The 24,940-nt window shown below is 37.8% G+C and overlaps 1 protein-coding gene across 3 annotated transcripts in view; it reads right to left on the reverse strand.

Moving 5' to 3' along the window:
- Nucleotides 1-2,132: 2,132 nt before the first annotated feature.
- Nucleotides 2,133-24,940, reverse strand: part of LOC121330864 (cAMP-specific 3',5'-cyclic phosphodiesterase 4B-like) — an 86,544-nt gene continuing 63,736 nt past the window's right edge. For 2 of the 3 annotated variants that reach the window (XM_041277741.1, XM_041277742.1), the window contains 10 exons: nt 18,259-18,371; nt 10,183-10,276; nt 6,780-6,961; nt 6,093-6,191; nt 5,787-5,951; nt 5,498-5,597; nt 4,826-4,980; nt 4,577-4,699; nt 4,109-4,291; nt 2,133-3,775 (listed from right to left, as the gene is read on the reverse strand). In XM_041277741.1, coding sequence (XP_041133675.1) covers nt 3,407-3,775; nt 4,109-4,291; nt 4,577-4,699; nt 4,826-4,980; nt 5,498-5,597; nt 5,787-5,951; nt 6,093-6,191; nt 6,780-6,961; nt 10,183-10,276; nt 18,259-18,371 — 1,583 coding nt within the window. In that variant the 3' untranslated portion in view covers nt 2,133-3,406. Of the gene's footprint in view, nt 3,776-4,108; nt 4,292-4,576; nt 4,700-4,825; nt 4,981-5,497; nt 5,598-5,786; nt 5,952-6,092; nt 6,192-6,779; nt 6,962-10,182; nt 10,277-11,048; nt 11,578-18,258; nt 18,372-24,940 lie in introns of those variants that run through there. The other variant, XM_041277740.1, reaches the window with a different exon arrangement.

Below are 24,940 nucleotides of genomic sequence, written 5' to 3' on the forward strand. Positions count from 1 at the left end.
CAGCATATTGAAGCCCAAACTCTCTGAACTCTGGAAGAAGGAATGAAACACTGTGGCGAATGGAAAGAGCTGAAAGTGTACCTCTCGTAACCTAAACAAACTGCTCCACTCAACTGCGTGCATTGCTCTGCAATTATTCAAATGTCATCTTTATTTCTGAATCAAGCACTGGGTACTCTCTTATTGCCATATACAGTATGCTGCATACTGTTTAAAAAGGAAACCTCAGCCTTTGTGTAGTCCAAACTTTTGTTTATGACATAGCTTTGATTGAATTAACATTTTAATTATTGATGATTGAGACCCATAGAAATGAACTGTTTAATTTTAGGAAACTGTAATAATCAATGGGAAACAATATTCACTATAATGTACACATGGTGGCATAAGGATATTTCTCTATCGCATTTATCACCAAATGTGTTATTGGTAAAATATTAGTAATCGACCCAGATTACTGTGTGTTTTAGAAATACAAATTGGAAACAGATATTGTATAACTCTTAACACACCTACATGTATGTAGTGGACAGCTAGGCTAGAAATTCTCCAAAATCCCCACGAGCTGTTTGCATCAGTCTACAGTACCCCTGCGTTGCAGCAATGTTTTCCAAAAGATCTTTCAGCAAAGCCACCCCATTGCATTTGAAACTGAATCTCTTCAAAACCACCAGCACTTCAGTTAAATAAACAGACACAAATCAAGTATACTCATGCTTTCATTTAATCACGTCATAGAAAAGTATTTGAAGATTTTTTTTAACACAATATACAATACTATACCATACATTGTGTGAAACGTCTGAAAAACATTACAATTACACCTGGAACAACGCAGTGTTCAACAGACATACAAACCCGTTGGTCATGCAGATAATAGTGCTATCCTGGCTAACCATTTGGACACAAGTTGGACCAGAAGCTTTAACATAGATTACAATGTTATACTGACAATTACAATTTCAAAACTGCTAACAAGTTTGGTCAGAGAATAATTGACATTAGCACAATAATTACATAATATCACATTTTGTATTCCATATCAATTCACATTTGGTGTTGAGAAATTGTAACATGCCATAAATATCTCCTTTTAATCTTATTAACATAGTGTTCAATGCAGACTTTCAATCTTTCTTTCTTGAGCCGGTTAACATTTGTCAGCATTATGAGCAATCTGCATTCAAAACGCTGTATAATTTGAGTTAAGTTACTACAAGCATTAAATAGGTCTAATACAATGTCTGAATACACAAGAAACTTGATTTTCAGTCAGTTTTCATTTGAAAAAAAGCTTGGGTTGCGTATGTCTCTTTAGTTACTGTTCAGGCTCCTTAATATTGTGTGTTTAAAAAACAAAACAAAAAACAACCCTGAAAATAGACGACTCTCCTCCAGAGTCTTCTATACGTTAACACGTCCAACTTCCAGGCAATGCTAATGCATATAAATACAAATTAATTTACAATTAGCATACTATTATTTACACAAAGTAATAAATACACTGTTATAAACAGCAATGGACAAACACAAATTTGGGTTGCGGTGCTAAACAAAAGGATGACACAACTAAGGTGTCCGCTCCCAAACTCAAACATACTTCAAACACAATTGAAGGAAAAAAAAAAAAACAGACCCGAATATTAATGCCTTGTGATGTTTTCAATACATATAAATCCACATTTGCTTTTGACATTGCCGTTCCCACCCAGGCTGGTCAGATTACTCCAAATGCCTGTGAAAATGGCACCATATGCCATTTCAATATCAATACATTTTTAACTGGTGTAGAATTACCAGATTTTTACTTTGTGTGTGTGTGTGTGTGTGTGTGTGTGTGTGTGTGTAACAGAACATAAAATACTAGATAGTGTTTTTTAATAAAACCCTTGTAATGCCTCATCACTGGAATTCAAATTGTAAGATTGACCCAAAGGGGCAATACATTTGTTACATATTCTGTGTAAAAACTAATACAGGCTTCCACACAACAATCTCAGTATACAGCTATGGCTAAAAGTTTTGCATCACCCTATAGAATTAACACATTTTGCTTCATGAAGTTGAATAACATTCATGAAGTTCATAACCTGCTGAATAATGTTACGTTAATATATTGAATTACATACCGCTTTGTAGTTTTCCATTTATTTAATGAAAAACTGACAAATTAAAAAAGTGTGACATTTTGAAATCTAACATGAAATCCTGTACTACTAGTACGGCTTCCAGTAGCCTTTTGTAGTTTCTTTGATTACACAACGTTAAATAAACAATCTAAATTGTGTTGTGTTTTTATTTGCTTGTTTTAATTTTATTTTATATAATAATTGTCTCAATCCCCAAATTGTAGGTGAAGCAAAACGTTTGGCCCTAGCTGGGTATATCCAATACCTTTTGTGTTTTTAGTTAAGGATCAGCTTCAGTTGGATCTACATAATCTGAATGGCACAGGGCTGTCACTGGCTAAACCCAGGACTTTTAGTCTGTAGGTTTAATATTGACATTGTGCCTTGATTTAAAAATATACAATAAAACAATATGCTTAAAAATGGCAAACAGACGTAGTAACGTCTCTATATGGTAGAATTAATCAGTTGCAGTTTAATATACAGTGGAGTGCGTCCATGTACAAGACTGATGCTGGGGAGTGTATTAGGGTATACTAAATACCTGTTGAGAATAACTATGTTTTTTATATATATATATATATTTTTTTAAATGGGAGTAAATGGTAATTTGTGAAAAGTCTGTGTTGATCAATGCTCAGATATTGCCCAATGTGAGAAAAAAGGAAGACTTTGCATTATCTCTTAATTTGAGAAATAATAACATCTGATTCTCTTCTTGAACCTTTTTTTTGTTTTTACAAAAACATTTAATTTCTTATACTAAAATTGTGTTTTAACAATAAATAAATAAAAATTTAAAAGACAAATTCGTAAAAAAAGGCACACAAGTCCTCAGACAGATGTTACAGAAAAGTAAACTATTTTCTTTACAAATACCTGTATGTCCGTAGCTCATACTCCTACCTGTTGACATTCCATTACAAAAACACCTGTCCTTTTAGTACAAAATCTCTCAGTAGTGTCAGCAATTCCATGCTGGTCCAGTAAACATTTCTACTTGGCCCCCCTGTTCTTGATTACCAAAATTGTTTAAAAAAACAAAACAAAAGAATAACAAACATTGCTTGATAATCAGGTCCATTTTTCTGCAGAAAATTCCTGAGAGCTCCTTCATCTTGTCCCTTCCCTGCTTAACTCTGACTCCAAACGCATGTACGAGGAAACCTCTGCTTGCCAAAGTTAGCCCCAGGCATTACAACCTGGATTGCAGGATTACTCCTTTTAAACAACCTGTGAAAACAACAACAGCCCCTTAAATGGGCCGCCAGCTGTCATTATGTGTCCACGGGCGATGCGTCCTGTGTGATGATCTGGATGTGCGTCGCTTCTGTCTGATCCTCCATGTCCTCGTTCTCGAAGGGGGAGATTGCTTCACTCGTGCTGTCCTCCCCCTGACTGTTCTCTCGCTCGGTCCCCTCTGAATCACCCTCCTCCTCCAGCGTGAGTTCAAACTGGAACTTCTCCGTGGTGCTGTGATGGTCTTGGCCCTGCTCATAAAAAGGAGGGGACGGGCTCTGAGGGATCATGCTCTGATACCAGTTCCTATTGTCCTCTAACGTGTCCAGGATGTCTTGTGCGTCCGGGTGGACTAGATCAGCCCACGTCTCCCACAGAGGATGGACAATGTAGTCAATGAATCCGACCTGCGAAGGCAAGGGAAGGAGAATATGAGCATTTGTTAAATCCAAATAAGAGAAGTCCATTTAAATCTCTAGTTTCTTTGCTAAACTAATGGCAAAAATAAATAAACAAATAAATAAATACTCAAGTATCTATTAGATATGCTTTATAAATCTGAACTGATTTCCATTACAAACAGCTTCTGGGTAGTCCTGTGGTTGGTTCATGTGTACAGGATTCCTGGCACATTTAAAACAGAATCTTTAGGATCCAGTTGGATCAAAATCCCTGTTGGGCTTTATGCACAGGACTAAACTGATCCCTCTTTGTTTAATATGCTTTCACGAAGTTCCTACCTGTGACTTTTCGACAGAGGCTGTGTGTTTATCACACATGGGGCTGATCTCCATGCCTCTCTCCCTCTCTCTGTCTCCCTGGTGGAAGAATTCATCCATGATTCTGTCAGTCCACTGCCTGTACAGCTCCAGAGACTTGGTGGGATTGCTCAGGTCTGCACAATGCACCATGTTACGAAGAACCTAAAATATTTCAAGCAGATTAGTCACTGCAGCATACACTTTTATCCCTAAGAAAAGATGATTGCAATTGAATGGCTTTATATTAAAAAATGTCGATTAAATGGGAAATCACAGTAACCATAGGAATTAGATTAAAATCGAGCAATACTAAAATAATTTTTTTGTAAAATTGAATGTCGAGTTTTGAATTAAAGCCTTCCTCAATGTTGCCATGAAGACATTAAGAAAGACCTATAGACCCAAGGGTTAGGTCTGAATCAAGCAGCTGTAGACTCCGTCCCGTACCTGTATTCTGTCTGTGTAATTGTCTAGGAGGAGAACCCCTGAACTTGTTACTTTCTTGGTCTCCACCATGGTTTTCAAATCCGCCAGCAAGCTCATGTGTTTGGACATGTCAGTCGCCAAAACCTAGAAATAAACGTTACAGAACACTTCAGAAAAAGGGGCATAAACTGAAGGGGTCTTTGTTTTAATGGGCTCTGAAGGGCCTCGCATTGCAGTACATCGAGGGGGTTGATTCATGTTCACTCTTACCATATCAATGACCATTTTTCTCAGACTCTGCCGCTGCTTCTTGCTGAGGTTCTGGAAGATGTCGCAGTGCTCTTCCTGCAGCAGCTTGAAGCCCACTGCGAGATGGTGGTTTTCTAACACCGATTCGTCATTGTACATCAGTGCCAGCTCTGAGTCTGAAACCAAGCAGAACCGATCGATTCAGAAATCAGGATGAGACAGCTTACTCTTTCAAGACAAACATGTCGCTGTAAAATGAATGATTCTCGGAAAAGAAATAACGCGACTGTACGTACAGTAGTAAAACAAAATTAAAAAGATCCAGCACAATAATCTTCAAAAGAGAAGGCTGCAGATACTGCAGCTGGTCCACCGATCTTGACTTGTATCTAAACTGCTGACTTCATGAAACATGACCCCCTTGTAAATGAGGCCTCAGTGTTAATGGGTAAATCTTCTGGTAAAATAAATAATTGTATAGGCAGCAAATAAATCTAAATCAATTACCGTAACATTATTAGACAGAGGTTTCCAAGCTGGAACAACACTGTTGTAATTTTATCAGTAAAATACAATACTAACACTGCAGAACTAAGGCCTGCAGAGATTATAGAACAGCATGTTTTATACAGCATGTATATCATTTGGTTGTAATGTTTGGCATAATGCAGCAGTGATCAGAGAAATACTCACTGGTATTAATTAGGAACTGATTGGAGACGCCGGGGTGATCAACGTCATGAATCGCAGCAGCAAAGATGGCAGCCAGGATCTCGAGATCTGTGAAGACCGCCTGAAACCAGACAGAGAAACACGTTGGCGTCACGGTGATACACACAACTTTGAGGAGGCAATTAAACCGAGTTTCAACCCAAAATATGCTTCCATTGCATGTTTAGATTCATTGCTCACAGTATGATGGAAAGCACATATAATTCTCCTATTAGAAAACACTAAATATAGACAGAGCAATGAAACTTACATCTAACGCTGGCGTTGATAGCAGGATGTGTGTCGACTGGGCGACATCGGCAGCGTGTAGGCTGTTATGGTAAGCCGCGTCTGAATGGTAGTGGTCTTCTAACGTCATCATGTAGGACACAAATGTGTCTGTAGGGATCTTGAATGTCTTCAGCAAGTCTCTCTCCTGCGAGATAAATAATGATCCAAAATAGTACGTTTAATTAACAAAAGGAAGCAGTCTGCACATACTTAAGGATTATAATTTCTGGAGGTTTTACAAAACAGACACAAGCACCATTCAAAACAGAGAGGAAAGGGTACTAACCTGGAAAATGGCATACATTATGCATGTGAGAGGTCTGCTGTGTGAATATTCAGACACTTTGAAGATGTTAAGGCCCCACTTATTCAGGTCTTCCAGCTCCTGGGAAGATAAACAGTCTTGTTAGATGTACGGCACGACCACATGCAAACCAGCATTCAGAACAAAATGCTAATGGAATACAAACATTTCTAATGGCAGCTACTTTGCAAGATCACAAAACATATAACCCATAGATAACTAAATGGGACTAGGGTTAATAAGCTTTTTTCTTTTTTTTGACGATTCCTAATTCTATGTCATGTCTACTTGTTTTGATGCAGTAACTGGGCTTCTTTAACCCTTTTCATGCATGGTGACTTCATATGGGGACATATGGAAGACTCAAATGCATGACGACCTCATAAGCATGCAATGGAACAAAAAAATCAGTTATTTAATATTTCATGCATGAAAGGGTTAATGCTGTAGTTAGATAAATAAATAAAACTTTAATTACAAGAAAGCCTTGTATTTCAAAAATATGTAGCTAATCAGGGTAAATTGCACAAACCTAGTTAATTAATATGAAAATATCCCTTTTCTACTATTTCTATTTGACATTTCTTTTTTTCATAACCATTCCTCTGTTTTGATTTGCATCACTTGACTGTACTGATATTGTAACAAGGCTGTGAGTCCCCCGCACACCTTGGACAGCAGGTCCTCCTTGTCGGTTTTGACTCCGAATCTTGAGATGCTGCAGTTGGTCAGGCTGGAGCCATGAGTTAGTTTCTTCACCCCACTGATTTGTGTCATGAGTTGCTGCTCCTTTTTCTTCTTTTCTCTGGCCTTTGAATTCGGGGACGGGATCTCCATATCATTCTGTTTGTCTGTGGAAGCGAGGAATAATGTCAATTTTAGAATCCAATGTGTCCTTTTGTGGTGCTACGCTGATCTTGACCTCAAAGTACCATTGCTTAAATATAAAACCCCTCTTTGTGATGCAGTTTGAATTTTTACATAATTTCTTCAACGTCAAGGCATGACCCTGCATAAAGGCAGCAGAAAGAAAGTTCCTTCATTTTTGCCAATATTGTTTCATGCTCTTTGTAACCTAATTAGTGTTAAGGTAACTGCTTTTCAGAAAGCTCAGTCCCAAATTGCATTGTTAGTTTACATCAAGGGAAACAGAGGTCTTTTGTTAAGAAAAACAGCTTTGCTGTTCTTCCAACATCTCATATTTCGCTGAGTGAGTCAGTGGACCCAGGTGCTCAGAAATCACTGTACCTCCCACACCTGGGCAACTAAAGATGCTCATTTGCACATTGTTAAAAAAAATAAAAATAAATGCATTTCCTTTTTTTTTTTTTTTTTGGATACACAAAAGGTTTAGCCTAAATAATTAAAACATTTCTGACGATTTTTTTTTCAAAAATACATTTTGGACAAAAGCTCTTCTTCACAGCTGTATTTGATTTTGAAAGCAAAAAAAAATCTGCAATTGCTGGTAGATCTCCTCTTTTAATGAATGTCACTTTTCATGCTCTGGTTAGTTTGCATGCCATTATATTCCCTCTGCTGGGGCCGATTTAATTATCTCTACAATAATTCAGGTAATGGCTGTATTTTTTAATTTTAATTGTTTGCTTAATTTGAAGAACGTGGCAACGGAAAGTAATTGAGCTGAAACACTGCCATGTCTCGAGCAGGGCAATACAGAAGGAAGCAATTATTCATAAGTGTGTCAACCTGACATTAATCTTTTTCCTTTGAACTACTAATTGATTAAAATGAAGGGCTTTTCCCATGCAATCTCTCTGGCATAGATCCACTCTGAAGCTGCAGAAAAGGTTAATGCATTTTTCGACTCGACTTTTAAATATCAACAGGTTTTTTTTGTTTGTTTGTTAAAAAAGGTTAAGAAAAACACACGCACCCAAAGTGAATGCTAAGGGGCTAGAATGAAATCTGTGGTTTTTAAATGAGAAACCATTCTGATGTAACATACTTGACTTCATGTCGTTGCATGATTTAATATCATAACACTGGGAGCTTTTCACACTTCAGTGAAGAAGCAGTTCCTAATGAAAAGTACCTGAGATCACAGAACAGTATGAACAGCTGTCCAGAACAATAGAAAAAAACAATGCAGATCTGTTCTCGATCTGCATTACAGACAGCCATGTACCAGATGTGGCTTGACTGCAGTATAAAGATATGTTCTGCTTGGTCAGGGAGAGGGAAGGGGTTGGGGTTGCAGTGGCTTCTTCACTTGTATCAATGTGTTTTACTGCGTATCCACATTCCAGAAATCGGATGTGTTGCTGTCCAGCTAGCTCCAACATTGGCTTCACTGGAGGACGTTTTAAAACATTAAGGCAGCGAACTTGCCTGCAGTCTCAGGAAAAGGAGTGACGGCAGCACTTAAAATGCCATCAATGGGACTGATTGCACAGTAATAACACTTCAGGTTGTAGTTATAGTGTTTCTGCAACAATAACATATCTTGTTTTGTTTCAACTGTGCATTTAATAATAATGAGCAATTCAATTTTAACTTTATTGCCAATGATCCAGTGTACTATATCATTGCATCCTAAGAAATCTTAAATTTGAGATCTTTCATTCATAGAAATCCAATGCACAATCTTTTTTTCCTTTTCTTTTTAAATAATCTAAGCAAAAAAACTAAAACAAACCAATAACTACGAAAAAATCCTGCTGAACCCAGGCAGCTCTGTTTCAGCTGCTATTCCACCAAATCCCATTTTTCTCTGAAGGAAACAAATACCCATCCTTCATGACTGTATGGGGCAACTTCAAAAAGCATGAAAGTAAAAGAAGGCAAGCTGTCACAATTCGCTGTCACTAATTGGGTGTTAGTCACTGAATCTGCAGTTTCCTTTTCCACAAGGGGTACCACCAAGCTCCTACTGCATAATACATGCTTGCCCCCCCTCCTCCCTCCTCCCACCCCCAAGCACTGCAGGGGAAGATTCTGAAGCAAAGAATCCCCCTGCAAACTGGATAAGACTGGATTAGGGAATCCGCAGTGTTGAATTCCCTGCACTTTAAAATATTACCAGCTCAACAGAAACCTCGGGGTTTCATTCACACATTTCCTAAATGATATAATGACTATTATTTTTCAACAGTTTAAATGAAATCCAGTGGTAAAGGAAAACCTGCCTTGGGATTCGTCTACTCTAAAGTAATACCCCTACACAAAAAAAGGAGCTTAACATTTTTAAAAATCTCTATTAAATCCTTTGAAGATGATTCACAAAACAGAGGGCTTGGCTAGTGGCAAGCAATTTTGTTAAGTTCAGTCAAAGAGAACCCGAAACGATACATAAAAAACAAACTTGGGTTGCCACAACAGTTGCTTTTTTGGGTTTTATTTTTTTGCACTCTATATCTGCTCTCAAGACCATTACTTTACAAAAAACGGATGCTGAATAGCAGGAAAACACTACATGCAGAAATCCATCAGTGAAGGGCTGCAAATACCACTGGTGCAAATCAACTGCGGTGAAACACAGCATGCTACAAGCGCAGATGCTTAAGTAGGAGAAAGATTGATTTTTCTCCTAACCAGTGCTGTTCCATTGCCTTCTGTATTAATAAAAAAAACGCTTGCATTAACTAGCTAAGCGATTTTTATTTTCACTATCTACCTGAGACTGGGTGATGTACACAGTATAACCTCTGTGTTCCAATTAATATACCCGTACTATATACAGTGTGCATGTGCACTGAAATGCATAAGGGTATGGTGGATAGCGTACTGTACTTGTAATGTCTAGTTTCCATTACATAGGAACTTACACAACCAGTGTGTTTATGGATTTTGTCTTGAAGGGGATGAGAGAACCGTACAATTTGATCTGAGATTTGCACTTTTTAAAATGTTTTAAAAATTTTTTTTTATAAAGTACTGGTTCTGTTTCAATCCCCTTTTTGTTATAACACATCAAAAGGATATTTTAGTTCCCCCCCTTATTTTGAATAAGTGGCAGAACATGTAAAAATACCAGTATGTTGTAATCTGTGCTTTTTTGCGTTGAGCTCTAAAAGAAAAAAAAAACAACAACAACCCAAAGGCTAGTTACCTAAGAAGGTATTTGAAATGAATTCTGACACCTGGTTTCCAGAGCGACTCGTCTCCGACATGTGTGTCAGCTCCCGGTTCAGCATTCTTTTGAACTGAAACACAGAAAGAAGAGCGTGGCACTTAGATTTCATTGCACTTTTAAAGCTGCCTTATCAGTACACTGAGTAATGCCGTTCACTCTTAATGCAGTACTGTATATGAACACACACATTTACATTGACAAACAGTCATTGTAGTTATTGTTCCATATTGTGGCTATTTCAGATAACAGGGTGACTAGTCCTGCATTGATGACAACAGATACAATCTGAGCAGCATCCCAGCACTGCGCCACAACTTCTTAATGTAACAAACCAACCATTCATAATGAACTGTATCATTTAAAATAAGAGCTTTAAACCAAGATCAATCTAATAAAATGAAAAAAGGTATACCCCTTTGATTTTAATTTATTTGAGGAAACAATCATTGCATTTATTTTCAGTGACACTTAAGAAAACACCAGTATGCATGATTGCAATTTGATTGAAAAATGACTCCCTTAACAGCAATGCATTTATCCTTATTTAAAAAAGGTCTATGTTGCAACAAAGGTTATTCTTGACCTGAATGAGCACAAGTCTGTCTATTGCAGAGAACTTAATTATAGTGGATGTTTCTGTATACAGTGCCAACATCTTCCAAAACGCTTTTTCGAACATGTTTACAAAAGTCTAAATACATTTCTGCAACATGCATGCTAGGCATTTTTGCACACATCAAGTATCGGTGTGGCTTCTGCATGTCAGCTCAGTCCCATGAGAGTCCAGCGTACCCCGGAATAAATGAAACAAGTCCATTCTGTATATGTGCTAATTTACCCACCTTGATGTAACCCCAAGAAACCGTCAGTAAATAGTTTGTCTCAGGCATTTTGACCCCGTTACAGCACAGCCTCAAACACTCCTTATACCAGATTAGGAGAAACAGTCAAAGGTATTCCGCAACCCAAAATACTCTCCACTTCAACGGCAGCAAAATTCCCCAAATGCCCCAAATTGTCTGTTATCAGCTAAAAGAGACAACCACGTTTGGCACTCCATGTTTGCACCAGGACTGTGTAAAGTATCTGTCCACTCAGAGGCAGAAGGAGAGCATGAAATCAGGGGTTGGATGAAGAAGCCAGGATCAATCCCAGGCTTGTGCTGTTTGCTAGCTTGCAGCAGCAGGAGCTGATGAATTATGAAAAGCCTTGGATGCTTTAGCTAGCTGATGGGGGTCCCTGCTTCAGATTATTGACGATCCGGTAACTTGCACTGGAAGGATCTGGTCTGCCAACCCCAGCAACAGAATTCAGACTCTTCTTTTCCCAAAGCACAGATGATTTGACAGAAAATGGAGGAAGCCCCCTGCTTACATATGCAAAACAAATTCAGGAGTCGCTCCCCCACCCCCCTTCTCTCAACTCGGCACTGCAGTTATGTATTAACAAGGGTGTTTTTTTTTTTTTTGCTTTTCACAGTGCTGCAATGCTTTATTTATTTATTTATTTATTTTTAAAGGCAGGTTGCTCCTATTAGGGAAAGCATATATTGTTATTGTACAGGTTACTTTGTTAAACAAAAAAAAAAAAAGAGATGTGGCAAAAAACCTTATACATATCACAAATACACAGAAGACGTTTGAATAAAATGAGTTTGGTGTTTTCCAAATTCTCAGTACGATACAAAAATGTAAAAATTAAATATATTTTTTGACCTTCAAAACGAGATGCTTGCACTGTTATCTACACATTAACATTATGATGACTGACTGTGTTATTACATTTAAAAATGCACAACAGATTGTCGGCTGTGCTTTCAAATGCATGTATCATGACTGGTTTTAAAACAGGGACATTAACGGACTTCATGAGAACTTCTTATTATTTGTGTTGGATCTGTGGGCTGTCAGTAAATCTAGACGGAATCCTGATGATTAAACAGACATGGCTATTTTCTCTGTAGGGCTGCTCACAATAATTGGTATTCCTACCACTTACAATGACATCACCTACACTTTATCTACTGGTGAAACCCTTCTCTGAGTACAACCAATCAAATGATCATTTTAAATGCCATGGCAACAGCATCACATGACCTCCCAGGGCTGCTACTGTGAGGTTTCCCTTCAAATCATAGCGCTGATAAACACAGCTCAGCCAAGCTTGCCATGAAGTCACATGCTTACACCAACCCCCTCCCCACCCCCAGAAAGGACTCCTCTAAACCATCGCACGGACAATATGTCAACAGCATAGGCTTCCCCAACATAATTTATCAATGCTGTTATTAATCTTCATGTCCTAAAAATCAAAGCACTACTGTGACATTTTTAATGATTAAGTGGAACTGTTTTGTAGGTGAGCATTTAGTACTGTACATCCATTTTTCAATCTCTTTATATTTGAGTTGTTTTACTGTTTTGAGTGTATCTTGGAATAATAAACCCTTCATTAGATTTCTATCTAAATAGCATCTAGTGTACAAGGAAGGAGAGGTGTTTTGCCATGCAGCAGCAAACATCACAATGAGGGAAGCTTTAAGACGAATGCATAGCTTTGCATCTATGTGCAGACGTGCTTGGAATAGCAAACAGCAGATCAAAGCTTTCATGTCCGGTTTCTGTACCGATTCTTTTACTGTGGGAAGAGCTAGCTCCGTTTCAAATGGGTAATATTAAGCTAGGCTATGAGTTTCTAAATACAGTATCCGAAATGGGTAATAAGGCACCATAGCATGTCAATGGCAATTATGTGTTAGTATTTAATTTAATTACTTATTTCTTTCAATTTTTTTATTTAATTTAAATTAACAGGTTGCCAATGACTGCCTGTGTCAATCAAATGTTTTATTGATTTATTATGGCATTCACTTTTTTTTTTTTTTTTAATGCAAGACACACAATATAGGTTTGTTTTTTAGATGCAGAGCGCTGTGTGTTTATTAAATGCTTCTGCAAGGACCAGTACTGTAAGAGATAAACCAGGTGTGGCTTTACCAAACACCTTTGCAGTAAAAAAAAATAAAAACTATCAAATTGTTGGACAAGCTACGTTAAGATAACGTAACGTTTGCAACACACCCCCAAAACCAGGGAGAGTGGGGTTCAGTTTGTACATGAGAGCAATCTTAACTGAGCCATGTTCCATCAGGGAGCCGCAGCACACACAGCAGTGTGGAGGCTCTTCAGGCACCCATGTCTGTGCTGGACAGCATGTTTAACCACCTGCAGTTTGAGAGCTACAGTATGGGTGGCTGAAAACAGTCTGAAACATAGGAATTTAACTCTCTTTTTAAACACCCCCTTTTATTCTAAGGAGACCCCTTTTCTAGTTTCAGAGTTAAAACGGGTTGATGAATTTTATACGTTTAACTGCTTTTAAACTGCTTGAGTTATTCAGATCTCAAATTTATGATTTATAATAGAAGCTTACTTAACTATAGAGGCGTTATAATGGTACTTCGTTTTACACCAGGTATCAATGCAATTAAATACAAAAAAATACAAACGACTATTGGTGATCCAAAATGACCAGACAAATTCCCTTTTTCGAATTAGATGCTGCATTTCACATCATTACAAAAGGGGTATTGTGTTAATATAGCATGATATGTACAGCTTGTGCATGCAATAAAAACCCTACAGATTAAATACCATTTAAAATATAAGCTACTGTCGATTTGTCTTTTAAAGCATTTTCAGAATAATATGCTTTCTTTTGCAAAACAGCAACAGCAACCTCCAATACTGTTGCCAATTCCTAATACAATATTTTGCCATTTGTCTGCAGTGCCTTGAGGGAGAATCCACAAGGTGCTCTTTTGTACACACCAGTGAGCAATGTTGTGTGAATCCTGTTAATCGATGCTAGATTAAGTTGTTCTGACAACTGAGACTGCAGCAAATATATTTCATTCTAACAATGAAGGCTGAAAACATTTTATTCAGAAAAATAGATGCACCGTTTTCTTTTAACCAGTAGGATCTCCTTGTAGGACTGCCTGGATGCTGTGCATCTCAATGGAAATACTATACACTGTCAATCAAAATGCTGCAGTCAGAGATCTTCAGCTTCAAGTACATTTTATACCGTCTTGAACAATCTCTAATGAAGTTGGTGCATTAAGTCTTCTGAAGTTACAAGCCTATGCAATGATAAAATCCATCTGTCCACAGTAACTTATTTTTTTTTGGATGATGACTTCATTACAAATGCAGTGCATGAGTTTTGATTATCGCCTGCAACCAGCATTTTAACAACAGTGCATCACAATCTAGCATTTAAAGAAACGGGCTTGTAAGCAGCAGGTCCCCGATTCAAATCCCAGTTCAGCCACTGTAACCCTGAGCAAGTCACTGAACCTCCTTGTGCTCTGTCTTTCGAGTGAGACGTTGTTGTAAGTGACAGCTGATGCATAGTTCACACACCCTAGTCTAATATCCTGTAAAGCGAGAATAAGGTTTTACATTTAATTTATTTCTCAATGTGTTATAAGGTGGAAGATCTTAAGCCTAATAGTTTTTATGTGTTTTACTGCACGTGCATTTTAGAAACTAACACGTATTGTAAATGATTAAGTGCAATAACTGACTTTATGAATTGGAAGGTCAAATTACTCAAGGAAACATTACTGTTTACAACCTTTCCCAATAATTACAACTAACTTTATAACTACACTGTATGTCATTTACCAGAAAAACAACAGAACATCATTGAATAAATACGAAAAATATGACTGGCACCGCTTGCCCCATTTCGTGTGACTCAGTTTTGCTTACTTCACAGATTAACACAAAACATGTACGTTGGTAGAGCTGTCACAACATGCCATCTCTACATGCAGTCATCAGCCATATTTTTGGCATGATTACTGTACTAATAAACATCTACACTTCCTGCCAGGAAACCTCCTCAGAGCAGCCGTCTTCCATCTCTTAACTGATAAACTGGAAGTATGTTTATTTGTTTCCACCACACATGTTTTAAGTAATAACTTGATGGTGAATCTTACATAAGCTTAAACAGTTCTACAGTATAGAAACGTGTGTGCAATGCCTATTTTGGTAATTTCACCAGGAGTCGGTTCTACATCATTCCGAGCAATACATTTCAAACATGCATGCTGTTAATAAGTCTCGCCCAGTGCTCATTTCATGGCTTAATTTCTTATCACAGAAAACAATCTAAGCAATGATTCAGAGGCTGCTGTGCAAAATGAGTTATATTAGCACTTCTGTTTTTACAGGATCCTAAAGCAATACTCACATTTCTGCTTGCTTTGTGTAAGGAAGGCATTCTCAGAAATTTGGAGCACCTAAACTGGAACTTGCACTGACAAAGCCTTGTTCCAGTAATCTCTCTGTCTTAAACTTCAACGAAAGAAACTCTAGGAAGTTAACCAAGGGGTAGACACACTCCTAAAAAAAGTTACTTAACAGCACAGTCATATTAATTACTTTTTCCCCTAAAACGTAAAACACTGAGCTTCCAACAGCTTCTAAAAAGTCCCTGGCAGAGTACAGCAGAATGAGGCATGGTTACAGTGAGGTGATAGACAGACACTCCCCTTTATGTTAGTTCAAATGACTAATTTACTATCTCCATGCTGGGTTTGTTTCCCCCCTAAATCCATGTTTGCTCATTTAAAGAACACACTCTAAATAAAATTTACAGGCCATTGTAAAAAATGTTGAAAAAAAAGAAAACTGTTACACCTAAAATTTTGTAAGCCTATTCTAGATTTCTGTTTCAAAACATACAGAACAAGCACAAAAGTTTCAGCTACTATAGAAGTTGAGCTTACCTGCTTCCACAACTTTACTAGCGAGGAAATGTTTACTGTCTTCTGAAACCAACACAGTTCCATTTTGTTTGCCTTTAGAATACCAGTCAGTGGTTCAAGATATTGCTTTTAAATGCTTTTCAAAGTGTGGTTCTCCTTATGAATCGTAAAAAAAAATATGACAGAAATTCGTAAATGTGATAGTGCTAATGACTCTCATGCACTTAAATGCTACACTTATAACAGGCAAGGCAGAAGCTCAGGCATCAGATATCAGTGTCACTGCCTGTCTGAATCTCCCCTGTGAGTCGTGGCTTTAACCTGCCCTGTTTACAGGAAATATGACTCTTTATGTACTGTATAGCCCCAGGTGAGGCTCCACTACAGCTTTCGGGAAAGAGAAAAGTCTGATATTTCATAAACTTTGTTTCGTGTTTTGGGGCTCTTTTGGCAAACATAAAAATACGATGAGAAGGCAGGAAGACAAAACTTCAAACAAACAAACAAACGTGGGGGTTATACTAAAACAAATCATTATTGCTTTTTTGTTGTGGTTTTTCAGTAATACTTGGGTGAGAAGCAGTACAGTAACTCTCCACCTCCAGGTAAAAACAAATTATGAATTACTTTTCATAATGCCATATTCAACAAGACAGAAAAAAATATATGTTTTTGTATTGCTTTCATTCAGTTAAATTATTCAAATCAACTAATGCACTAGCAACACCAACCACAGGACTTCCAGAGCACACACTTGAGATTTAAATTAACAACACAGATAAATAAAGACAAGCCCTGTATATTTTACATGAATTAGTGCATCCAACAGAAATTAATATTGGATTCTACAGTAACAATGTCTTATCAGAAATTAATATTGGATTCTACAGTAACAATGTCTTATCAGAAATTAATATTGGATTCTACAGTAACAATGTCTTATCAGAAATTAATATTGGATTCTACAGTAACAATGTCTTATTTGGAAACATACAGTTAAATAAAAGGTCTGTACATCTCAGAACTTCAGACCTTGTACAAAGATTAATAAAATACGCAGTACTGGTTTTTAATATTTAATCTCATTGCTTAATTAGTAACATCAATGTGATGTAATTTATATACAAGACAGTCCCAGCAAGACAAATTGCTAGGAAAGCCTATTTGCGCATGGGGTCAATGTGCTTCAGCACACGATTCTTAATATAATCTTGCTGTAAATGATTTGCGATCTTTTGTTCTCCCCTATGACGTTGGTAACTTAAAAAAAAAAATTAAGTTTGAAAGGGTTTCCCTGTTATTGGTGCCATTGTAGTCTGTCTGAACAGGGATCAGGAAGGAGACAGGAAATTGAAATCACACTTTTGACAGCTGTGGCTTGCCTGCTCACAGTCAGGAATGAACTTCATAGCTGTAGTCTTGCCAAGCCAGGAACTTGGCAAAAGTGTTGGACAGGAAGATCAGTATCTGTTTGTATAGTCGCCACACTGTTTTTTGTATTGTTTTGTTTTTTCTGTCACTTCCAAATGTATGCACTAAAAGCTGAGCATCCTGTTGTCCAATAGGGTAGCAGAATGTTTTTCAGAATAAATGTGTTAAAACCACAGTGAAATAACAAAGCACAATATGGCATGAAATAACGAAAGACAGGGTCAGTTATCTAGCATTGCTTTATCCAAAGAACTTGTTAAAAAAACAAAAAAAACACAGGTTATTGGAATTTGATTATTTAATTTTTATTTAACAATATTCTAACATGTAGAACTCTCAAAATGCTAAACTGTGATTGAATAGGCAGATGATATTAGTGTATTATAAAGTATCTTTGTGGATTAACCTCAAGGCATAGCCGTAGAATTCCAGAAGTAATCACATGTTAGATTGCTTCTTTTAATCTACTTAAAGAAAGAAACTCAACAACTTTCACCTCATCCAGAAGCACTTCAGAGGCATTCAGAAAAAAATAAGTTAGCTGCACTTGTGTTATGCTATGATTTATATGGCATAAGAGTCAAACAGTCAGAACATATATAAAAAACTGGCTACTGAAAAGTGTGGCTTGTGCAATTTAGGGCTCTTGAACTTGCTGTCAATTAAAAAAAAAAGAAAAAAATGTATTACTAAAAATCATATGTAAAACCTAGAAAATCAAAATCTCCCCCATATCCTATTTCCTTCTTGGTCCTTCCCCACTCCCAAGAAAGCACTTTTTTTTTTTCTTTTTACATTAGTGAGTACATCAAACAGTACAGTGGAATTAAATTCCTTACCTTATTGGATGCCATCTCGCTGACGGACCGATAAGTCTGTATTGCTTCAAGCTGGTCTAAACACCAGTCCAATTCCTCCATGGTTTCCATAGCTAGTTTTTGATAAGATTCTTCTGCAAACAAACACATGGACATGTAATTAGGCTTGATCTGCTCCATGGTGTTCGTGCTACTGTCACTAGTGCAACTGAGACCCACACTGCTGAGGCTCGCACAGTGCTCCTTCATTGTGAGTTAAAACACATCGCTTTGCCCTCACTCTGCTACTACATCAATTTTTTTTTTTTTTTTTGTCAAACTTGCTAAGCCCGCCTCCTGGTTTCTGTTAGTTTTGTCAACAGAAGCTTAACAGATATTCCTTTCTGAGGAAGTTAGTGGGAGGACCCCTCCCTCTGCCAGCTTCATTATCATAAACTTATGGTTATGAGGAAAAGCAAACTGTTTCTTGAAGGGCATGACGCTTTTCTTCAGAAGGCAGAATTCTACAGTATTTTGTAGCTCACTGTACAGTTACAAACAAGCTAAGACAAAGCTCTTGAGCTAAAGACAAACAGCAGAAGAATCTTGCACTTTGGGTTTTTATTTTTTATGGACAGTCAGCTCTCATTTTCAGAAGGTACTTCAAAAACTTTTCATAACATCCCTTCTTGAAACTGCTGCCCAGACAGCTTCACAAGAGAGAAAACGGTTTTCACTTGTGTGCTAAATAAGACCCCCCCCCCCCCCCCAGCCCTCTTAGATCTGGCCACAATCAAAGGATATCTGTGTTTGCAGTCCAGCATGACTGAAAAACATCATTCCCTGGCTGGAGATAAGGAGAGAATCATGCTCTTCCTCGTTTGCCAAGCAAATCAAAACCTCCCCTTCAGTTTGGTCTGAGCCAAAGTATGCTAAAACCCTGGCCTGGATTTACAGGCAGCATAAGCTGCTTTCACACTGCCATGCTCTACCCGGGACAGGACCTGGTGTCATGCGGGTCGGCTACATGATTTCACACTGCTTTTAATAAAGCAGGGTTCACCTGGGTGATAGACGCAAGTACACAATGCACGCATCAATGCCCCGTAAGCCACTTGTTAAATGTTGATTAGAGCAAATGTTTCTTCATCCTTGCTGCAATGTGGCTCATGGTGTGTCTCAAGCAACAAAAATAAGGTTAAACAGAAACATTTCTTGAGGAAGTGAACCCTTCATGCAGGCGCGGCCGTTTGCTATTTTGTCAGCTCACGAACGGCCGTCATGCATTTTGTCTTACTCAACCCGGGTCAAAGCGTGTTGATCCACTTCCTGAGATGGGTCACTGCGACCTGGGTTAACCCGTGTTTGACCCAGGTACGTGGTTTCAGGGTACATGACCAGGGTAGCCAGAACCCGGGTCGGGACCTGGGTTGGAGTGTCAGTGTGAAAGGGGCTAACACTGACCAAAATATTGCATTTACGAATGATTTTTGCAGGAAGCCACTGTGATGAAGAACTTATTCTGGCAATTGATTTACTTTACTACACTATAAATTTCTTCCAGAATACCAAATAATTAATATGAATAAATTATATATTAGATTGAACTGAAAAGTTCTCATTTTTCATGCAATGACAACTTTGCTTCTCCCCTTCAGTCGCTGTGTGCACACTTGTACCACGTTAAGTTTCTTATTTATGATAATCTATCTTTACAATGCATGTATGTTTTTTGTTTTTTTTTCAAAAAGTTATGGCAGGACAACTCAAACTCCATAGAGTTCACACAAACGGTTTAAAATTTCTAAAAACATAATTACAAATGTGTGACCTGAAGGGGATATATTCATTCATTCATACATACAAACATACCAGCTTACTAAAAAAAGTTTGAAATAACCATTAAAACATCATGCACATGAAACAAACTATTCCAGTGGAATTCCAGTAGCCTGTGTATAGTCTGTTTGTCCTAGTTTTAATCTTTAGGATATTTTTTTCAAACACTTGTTTCTGCATGATAATTTGCTAGCCTTTACATCACACACGCACTTACTCTACTTCTCTTCACATGAGACATGTACTTCAAAGCTGGTAAGCCACACACACGTAGAAGGGCGTTTCCAGAGCCACAACATACATGGCAGGCAGTGATGTGCAGAGTAACAGTTCTCACTGGGGAGGCCGTATGAGACAGGAAATTAATACAAACTTCTTTTACCACAAAAACATGACATGGACTATTGGACACTGGAAGTGACAACCAAGGACAGCAGTAATGGACATAGTGGATACTGGATGGGTACAAGCTATCACAGCATCTGCAGATAACAATGCAATAGCACATGGACTGTTTATTTATCTCAAACAGCTGTAATAGTATAGCTAATTACCACAAATCTTCAGTCCCCCATTGCATTAATAAAACAGTCAGACTACAATTGCATAGGGTTTTGCTAATTAACACTATAAGGGCTTTTGTTCCTTGAAGTCAGGTGACTATCAGTATTTTGTATTTACCGTTCTTGGATTGCTAATTCAACATATCTCTGAAGGAATAATGACTTTTTCCAGGGTTGCACCACCTCATATTCTTACTAAAAACAAAACTTATCCTGGTAAAAACAAAACAGCTGGAAACATAATAGGAAGTACATGCTTGTAGTTTTGTATACTGCAAGCACTGGATAGTCTAATTCCATTCTTTGGCAAGCTACTGGTATCATCACAATCTAGAGTACATGTATGTCGCTTGACTTAAACTACATTATAACTAGCCATTCTGTTTTCTTATAATGGTTGGAGGAAAGAACAAAAGAACAAAAGCTCCCATCATTTGCTGTCACCCAAAGACCAACCTCAGCCCAAAGGCAAAATATGACTCAACTTCTATGCATCTGGCAGACAAGTTCAGTTCCAGTTGTGCTACCTTGTAGGTCATTCAAGCACTAATGTGAAAGTGCATGTAATTAATCGCCATCAGCACATTTTTACCTTGCATTCAAGTTGAATTTAATAAGAGCTTTACTGTTGCCACTGTGTTTGAACTGCTGTGAATGAAGTGTTGGTTATGTGCATGAAGCCAGACATTCAATTACTTTACCATCGAGTGCTGCAGAAAGGGTCTGTCTTTGTTATTATTATTATTATTATTATACTAGATATAATCTGGAAATGTCATTAACAGTGATCTGTAATAATATTTTGTAACATAAAGACTTTTTTTTTTTTTTCCCTGATTTGAACTGTGTGGACGTGTATGAATAGATATCAATGGTAGTATTGTTTTATGAACTGTATTTGCCTTGACTGAGCCTATTAACATAGATTTACAAAGCCTTTGCCTTATGTGAACCACACATATTTCTTTAAATTACTCAGAATCATTTTGTAAGGTAGTGGTGGGAGGTGACGTGTGGGGGATTGGGGGTTACTATAAAGGCAGGACTGGAAGTGGAAACTTTTCCTTAGCAGCACAAGAGACTGATCTGATCTGTTCGTCCCTCACTCAATGATTATTTATTTTTGCTTAATCCACTGTGAACCATCCATATACTGTACGTTCATTTGGGAAATCACTACTCCTTTCAAAAGTAATAGGGTAATTGTGAAGTTGCTTGACCAATCCCATTGGTTTCTAATCCTAGATTGCATTTGTGGCAGAGTGTAATAGATGTATACAATGAACCCTCCCAGCAAGACCTCTTATTGTGAATAACAAACACAGGCTTCAAACCAATCTGGAGTTTTCCTAATTGAATGCATTGAATGTAAATACTGCCTTCTGACTGGAATCTAACCGATTCTCATTCCTTTCTGAAAGGAGAACATTCTTTTTTCATTTAACAATCCTCCGGATGGGCTGTTTCTCACGTATTATATTCTGGTGAAGTTAATCTATGCAAAGTATCAAAAACAAGATTAGAATCAAGCTGCTGCCCTTGCATTGCAGTTTGTTGGGTTTTTTTTTTTTTTTTTTTGGCAGGGGAATAGTGCTGGGAGGGTCATAATGACTGTGCTGACGTCAATAGCATAATTCAAATACTTACTAGCATGCATGCTTCCAGCTTTCTGGGGCCGTGTTTGCAGATCACACAGAAAATGTGAGATGGATCTGCATTCTGCTGGAATGAACCACCATTTTTTAAATGCTTAAGCAGAGACAGAGAGTAGCTAGCAGCTGAAACTGGATGTTCACTGAACTTCTAGATAATTCAAACTGTGAATAAGTTTGCTTAAGGAGGAGTTGTCAAGGCTTAGAACTTCCTACTTTTTTTGTATCCTATTTTAACTACAGACACTATCCTTTATGCAAAATAACTGCTGCGTTATAAATATTTCCACAATTCGTCTTCATCTTCTCAGTTTTGTGCGGTATATGAACCAGGCTATTAAAATAATAATCCTCCCGTTCAAGTTCGTTTTTAGTACTGCTGTGTGCAAATGCATTGCCTCCTTTACATTGTTAAACAGGTTACACCTGTAATATCGTATCTTTTGAACTTAGTCGCCAGGAATTTCCCTTTCAATGCCGAGAATATGACGTTCAATCATCGTTCCGTGTGAAAAAAGAATGGTATACTGACATTGTTGGTCAATTTTAAATATATGCAACAGATGGGAAGCACATCTTGGTTGCATTCAAATACAACAGCAATGAGAATTTAATATAGTAAATAGGCACAGTATCGGTGTTATCCCATGCTTACATGGGATGCACACGTTAACAGTTCTTCACTATATTATACCCTCTGCATCTTCCCCATGTTGTAACAAACTAAAAAACAGAATAGAGGTGCCTGCATATTGTGACATACAGCAGCCATTCACATCTGTCAAACTCTTCGGTCTGTGATACTGAAAATCAGATACTGTTTTGTGAACATGATGTACCGGAACTCATTTTAATAACATGCCTGTTGCACCATGCTGTAGTTCAAGACAGGAATGAAACAAAGAACAAACCCCTTTCAAAGAATATGGAAAATCCCAGTCAAATCTGGGAACCAGGAACGTAAGGGTGTCTTTCAACACACAATATACTGAGGTTTCAATTTTATTCATGCATGTTCTAAAATAGAAATTGGGAAAGATGCAAGTCAGGAATCCAAGCTATAACGTCATATCAATGAAGCTTAATGACACTGAAACGGCTGGGGCAATTTCACTCCCCAGGGTAAATGATCTCAGAAGTGCGAGACTACCTGAAAGTAAAGATTTTAAATAGGCATTTTCTGTTAACCTAGTCGGAGGGATCTGATAGCTTGGAATGTTCGATTCACAGTTGATGCTCTGGTGTTTCAGCCTGTCTAACCACCACTGAAATGGGAAGAGAAGGTCCAAAATGTTTGGGCCAAAGAATGACAGGTTATCAGAACCCCTGTACTGCAAATCCCTTGGTTGCAGGCAATACAAAATCTAGACTGATGTGTTATTGGGAGAGAGGGCATGTTTACTGGGATTAGTGTGATTCAAGACTTTTCTCTCTGGGAACTGCGTCGGCAGAGTGGATCACTTGGGGATTCATCTAATGACAGGGTGTGGTGAGGAACGTTGGCTGAACAGTCCAGTACTAGAAAGATCTGTCATGGAAACCTCCACATATCAGTGATGGGAAACAAATGAGGTCTGAGGTTGAACTGAAGCAGTCATATCAATATCCATTACCTAGCATGGTCAGGTTAGCGGCTGCGGTGTCCTAGAAAGTGTTTGTAAATCTGTAGCCTAATATAAAGAAAGATAAGTCATGAACATATATTATTCATGAATTAACTTTAGTTCAGTTGCTTCCGTAAACACAAACATATTACTGTAAGCTGTGTGCATTTCAAAAGTTTTAAAACAACAAACTTTGTCGCCGCAAAACTTGATCTGGAGAAGCAAACCTTGCATTTATGAGAGCTATGAAGTGCTATGTTGGAGATAGCAGGCAATTACAAAAAATACGTATCTCTTGAAACAGACTTGTAGTGGACCACAAAGGTATGGAGACTCATGTTTATCTGAAGGAAGCCACAAGCACGGTTATTGAGTGTAGCCTCATTGTTGGTTATGCTATGACTGGCTGCCTGACTCAGAATCATTCGTAAGTCTTTTAATTATGTTTGTCCTTTACTCACAGTGTGACTCAGGCAGCACATGTTACCTGCTCATCACATTGGGTATGAGGGAGTGTACTGCATTCCAACAAACCAGCCTTTTCCCGTATTTTGTAACACATTTACAAACAAAGGGTTGAGTTTTCAAAGCTATTTTCTCCAAATCATAATTTGTAAATTTTCTGGACTGAAAGGGGGAAACAATTTATAATGATAAAACAAATTTCAAACTGCTCACAAGCAACATTTAAAACATACCACATAACAAAAAAACTACTCAGTGATAACTGTGTGCAATTATTTGATACCAACAATGCATAAAATGCCAAAAAATATCAGTTATCTTTTATTACAGGTGTTTGTTTTATTATATTTTAAGGCCACAATAAAGATAATAACCCCATCATTCTAATTGAATCCTAGTCTGCCACGTGTAACTGGGACCCTGTACCATCACTGGCTTCTTGGACGAATGTAAAGAGCCACACCCTCTGCCTGTGATACGCTGTTCCGTGATTGTCTGGTGAGCATGTCCCAGAGAAGTATGTAGCTATAAAAGACAGCCGCTGACACAACCACGGGCTGATTAGCCAGAACATTTGTGGTGGAGAACAATGGATCAAATA

This window comes from Polyodon spathula, chromosome 18, assembly GCF_017654505.1.
Source record: "Polyodon spathula isolate WHYD16114869_AA chromosome 18, ASM1765450v1, whole genome shotgun sequence".
NCBI lineage: Eukaryota > Metazoa > Chordata > Actinopteri > Acipenseriformes > Polyodontidae > Polyodon > Polyodon spathula.